Source organism: Apus apus, chromosome 15 (assembly GCF_020740795.1).
Source record: "Apus apus isolate bApuApu2 chromosome 15, bApuApu2.pri.cur, whole genome shotgun sequence".
Taxonomy (NCBI): Eukaryota; Metazoa; Chordata; class Aves; order Apodiformes; family Apodidae; genus Apus; species Apus apus.
Genome location: NC_067296.1, coordinates 10,581,704 through 10,586,761, shown reverse-complemented (window position 1 = coordinate 10,586,761; position 5,058 = coordinate 10,581,704). Strand labels below are relative to the sequence as shown.

The following is a 5,058-nucleotide window of genomic DNA, read 5'->3' as shown; positions in this document are numbered from 1 at the left end:
GATTCCAGTACTGGTAAGTGATGAATTGGGAATTAGCAGTGAAGGATTGGCAGGAACATGGCAGTATGTATTTATGTCTTACTCATGCTAATTAAATAATACCTTCTCTGTGATGTTTATATGAGTTTATTGTTACGTCAAGTACATCTGAAGCAATGATAAGTGCTTGGATGCCATAGATTTCAAAAAATCAGTAACAAGTAATGCTATGTTAAGTTGTTTGCACTTTACAAAAATGATCGTGGGTGTTTCCACAAATCATTTTTAAAGCATAAATGTTTAACAATCCAACAGTCCACTACAGAATGTGAATTTAGGGATGCAAATGGTCTGTGTGTCTCCCTGTTACTTCTTAATGTCAGTCAGAGGGCTCACATGGCCACTTCAGATCCTTAAAAAAGGCACCTTTGCAGCTTTGGATTTGAAAACTGTGTTCAAGTCCCAACTCTGGAATAGCTGATCTCCATCCAATAAATCCCTGGGTAGTCTTAGGTACTGGAGGAGATGGAAGCACCTGGAATAAAAGTAACATGTAGAATTCAATTATCAGAAGGTTTTTAGACTGCAATTTCTATTATGCAACATCATTTTTTTGTTGTTTTGTTTTTGTGTTGTATTGTGGATGGAAATTAGAACTTATCAAGAATAGTGGTTTAAATGCAATCTGATGAATTAATACCCTGAACGCACTGACACTAATGGAAGGAAATAAGAATCTCAAAAGATGCAAGTTTGATTTATGATACAGGATAGGTGATAATTTAGAATAATTTAGGTCCCACTCTATAGGAAGGGACAGGGAAAGAGAGAATTAAAATGGTCAAATTCCAGTGAAGTAAATAACTTTCATTTACCACCCTTCTAAAAATACAAAAAAGTTATTGTTTGGTAGTTTTTTGTTGTTGTGGTTTGTTTTTTTTGTTTTGTTTTGGTTTTTTGTGTGTATGTGGTTTTGTTTTTGTTTTTGTTTTTTAAGTTTTGCTCAGTAGCTTTCTAAGGGCTTTACTGGCTTTACATTATTAGAAGAAGAATTTGGTCTTCAGCTTTAGCTTTTTTTCCTTGCAGAATAATAACAATAATAATCTTTAAAACTAGTTGACTTTTCTAAACAGGAGAAACAGGATTTTATACTTGCTGTTATGTATTAGGTAGCAGTGCAGCTATGGAATAATAGTTTTGTGGCCAAATGCTAAAGATATTACTGACCAAGCTGGCTTTTGCATCAAGAACTACTTACTCATTCCATCCTCCTTCTTCTTTAAAAGATGGGTAAGCATCAGGCTAAACTGCAACTAATCTAGCTAAAAGGAAACAAAACAAAAGCCAACAGCCTCTCTTCACTGACTGCTGTGCTTACTTTGGCAGAATCATCCCAATTGGGCACGTTGTATCATTTTAGCATCTGGGAATTTAGCAGAGAAACACACAGAAAGAGAACAATGTTTCAGTTCTCTTGCCAGAGTTGCTTCACTTTGTTCTTTGGCCAAGATTAAAGAATGTTTATGATACTTAGGTGGAGCAGTTCCTCTGAAAGATAACTTTATGGCCAAAAGTGCCACCCACTGAGCAAAATAATGAGAGGAAATCATGTCACACTTGCAATCTGGGGGAAGGGACTGTGAAGAAGCCATTATTAATCTGACCTAGAGAGAACAGATACAATGACTGCTATCATGAAGGTAAATGTGCAGAAAAGACACACAGTTCTGAATAAAGACTTAAGAAACTTCACTCTGAATATGAAAAGGGTGACTTAAATCACAACTGGCCCCTATCTTCCTTACCATATAAAGGTTCTGAGTTGAAACTGAAACCACAGTCCCTGTTTCAGTATGCACCAGGCCATGCACACTGCTTTTGTAGCTGCTAACTACCTGATTTGTTCTCTCAAATGCACTCTCCCTGAGCTGAAGAAGAGGTGAACTGGACTTGAGACAGAACTGAAGAACACAGCAGAAATGGCAGAAATGCTGCCAGGTAATTTCTCTGCCACAGTCAACACCAGCTGTTAATTTTTTGTTTCAATTTAATCTCAGTAAAAGCTTTTACTACTTCCTCACCTTATCTCCCCACCCTTGGAATCCTTTGAAAGTAAGCTAGTTCAGCAAGTAGGAATTTCCTATCTCTTTTGTTTCCTTAGTCTGCTCTAAGTGGACTAGCATTGCGTTTTGCTAGCGTATTCTCCTTTCCCTTTTATGAATATGTTCCTCTCCCAATGTCACTGATTTAATTGCCTGTATAGTTACCCTACTTGCTGGTGATTCTGACACTGTATTTATAAATCAAACCATCAGTCACATTTGACTCTCATCTCCAGCTAACCCTCCAGCTGCTTGACAACTTTGAGACTCTATGTATGAATATAAATAATATAATATAAAATCCAATAGTTATGAATTGCCTCACTAAAACTAGCTTGTCCTGGCTAATCTAGTTTGTGCCACTAAAGAGGACAGTGGCATTGTCTCTGCCAAAACCAAGTCTGTCTTAAATAAAGCTACAAGAATGACTGCATCTTGCCAAATAGTTAAAACTAAGACTTAAGGTTATGATAAGCTTTGAAGTAAGATGTGTATGTATATTTGAGCAGTGAATGGTCAGCAGTCATAAATGGCTCTGTGAGCACTCTTCTGAACTAAGCTGTGCAGTTGTCTGTTCTCTTACTAGATGTCAGAGAGGAATGCATGGAAGAGCTGCTTCACAGAAAGATGATTATGTACAGTGGAAACACTGTGAACTAACAGCCTTATCCAAAGGGCAATTCTTTGTCTTATATGAATGCTTTTAAAGCATTGCTCAGGTTGCAAATACAATTTACTGTGACCTTTAGTTAAAGGCCCACCTCTGCAAGACAACTGATTTTCAGAGCTTGTGTGGTTTCTTCAGACAGATATTGCTGTATTGCAATTTTAAAATCTAATTTTCTAACCTTAATGTATTTTTCCACAGGTGTCACAGGTCGAAACTGCAGACGTTCTGGGAGCTGTATCTTGGGCTTTATATTTTCTTTCTTTTCATCTTTAATCAACTAAAAGCAAAACATCAACATTAAAACTGGACACTTTCTCTTTGGAAATATACTGTAATATCTGATATCTACACCATTCCCCTCACTGTTGCATCTGAACTCGCCGTTCTTTCCATCTAAAACAGAACTATTTATTGTAGTGCTTTGCAAACTATTGTAATGTACTTTTTTGGTTTCAGAAAGTGATATAGTCTAGAATTTCAGATGAAAGGCTAAATATTGCTGCGTGATTCTGACTCTTTTAACTGCATCACTGGTTCAAAAAGGGATAAAAATATATCTTATATAACCACAAAACAGAGACTAATACTTTCCAAGTGTTAGTACTGTGCCAAGGTGGTATGCATGACAGACCATAGTTATCAAGGTTGGATGTTGAAGCCTAGAGGATCAAAATTTTCAAAGGTGATAACTTGGGTGCCTACAGAAATTAAAAATTTAGTAATAATCCTTGAACAGATTAAGTACTTCTAGCGCCATAGAAAGTACAGGTCTAACTATTCTGGGGCTGCATCAATCCTATTCTTTAGCAACGAAATCTGATTCCAAATGTAACATTAGGTGCTACAATATTCTAATATCTAAACACCACTGAGACTAGACATCTCTCCAAATATTTTCATTTGTTGTACATTCCCTCACTGAAAATTTAATTAGCTAGAACCTTTTCCCCTTGATTTTTAAACTACCATATGGATAGGCAAAGGGGAAATATTTTCCTGTCAGTGTGCATCTAGTACTTGTTAACACTATTGGGAGTCATGTTTCTCAAGAGAAATATATCAGAATATGCACTGCATATAAATTACCACTTGCAGTATTTTATTCAGGAGAAAACTGAAACTTTGAACCCATCTTAAAAGAAATAAACTGGTTACCTTGGAACGTAGCTTAGTAAAGCACACTCAATACTTCTCTAGTTTTCTGAGCTCTCCTAAGTTTGTGTGCAGACAAATCTGCATACATGTAAATTTCATGTGTTGCTTATATGCTATTCAATGTTACCTCCTCAGGAGGTGATTTCAGGAATCCCCATTTGTGAGACCATGTTTTTGCAGCTTCTCGTTCACTTTCAATGTATTTTTTCCTGAAACAGAGAAATACATAACATGACTTTGAAAGCTTTCACTAAAAAAAAAAACCAACCAATGCAATTCCAAACACTAATGTCACAGAGCAGAGCACTTTAGGGTGACTCTTTAGGCCTTCACCTCAAAACAGGAAGTTTATGTATTTATGTGTTAAAAATTGTCTGAGGTAATGGGGAAATATTTTTCCATAGGCTGGAAATCAAATAGTAGGTGTGAATGCACTTCCTTGCAAATTTCGCTTATGTTAGGAATTGGAGGAGGTCGAATGCTGTGTGATACGACACACATTTTTAAAAACTTGAGAAGGAAGCGCCAATGTCCTTTTGTAGAGACTTTGGTTCACTATCCACTGCTGACACGACCCTTCGGCTCCTGCCCTGGCCCCGCCGCCCGCTCCGCAGGGGGGAAGCACCGCAGCCCCCGGCTGGGCCTCCTGAGGGTGCTCATGACCCGGGGCTTGGTTTTGCACACCGCGGGTTTCCCAGTGAGCAGGCGCGCTTCACACACACAGGTGAAGCGAATAGATGCCAGCTCATCCCTCTAACCTCCGCCCGCCTGAGAGCCGGGCCCTTACCAGCAGTTGTCCTTGGCCACGAAGTTGCAGCTCTGCGCCGGCTCGGCCATGTCCGCGGGCCGGGGCGCGCGGGGGCTGCGCGCGGGCGGCCGTTGGGGAGGGCGGGAAGGGCTCGCGCAGCCTCCGGCCCCTCCGCCGGGCCAGGGACCCTCCTGCAGTGACACCTTCCCCGTGTCTGCCAGGTGAGCGGCTAGAAACAGCCCTCCTGTCTTTCCTTCAGCACCCTCAGGAAACCAGGGAGAAGCGCGCTGGATGTTGTCACTGACTTTTTATATTTTATTTTTTTTTCGGGAGTGACTTAGGTTGTTAGTTTTTTTCTTTTAAAAAAGTGATTAAGCTGATGAAAAGCTGTTACCTTGCTTGAG

The 5,058-nt window shown here is 39.5% G+C and overlaps 1 protein-coding gene across 1 annotated transcript; it reads right to left on the bottom strand.

Moving 5' to 3' along the window:
- Positions 1-358: 358 nt before the first annotated feature.
- C15H20orf85 (chromosome 15 C20orf85 homolog) lies at positions 359-4,743 on the bottom strand. Its single transcript, XM_051633410.1, has 4 exons — positions 4,694-4,743; positions 4,034-4,115; positions 2,930-3,028; positions 359-514 (listed from the first exon to the last, which is right to left on the bottom strand). The coding sequence occupies exons 1-4, from the start codon at positions 4,741-4,743 to the stop codon at positions 359-361; spliced, it is 387 nt and encodes a 128-aa protein (XP_051489370.1).
- Positions 4,744-5,058: the final 315 nt, after the last annotated feature.

Coding starts and splice junctions, on each gene's coding strand:
- C15H20orf85 (XM_051633410.1), bottom strand. CDS start 4,743: ATGGCCGAGCCGGCGCAGAGCTGCAACTTCGTGGCCAAGGACAACTGC. Junction 3,029..4,033: donor TGAAATCACCTCCTGAGGAG/GTAACATTGAAT, acceptor TTTTGCTTTTAG/TTGATTAAAGATGAAAAGAA. Junction 515..2,929: donor CTGTGGAAAAATACATTAAG/GTTAGAAAATTA, acceptor CTTTTATTCCAG/GTGCTTCCATCTCCTCCAGT.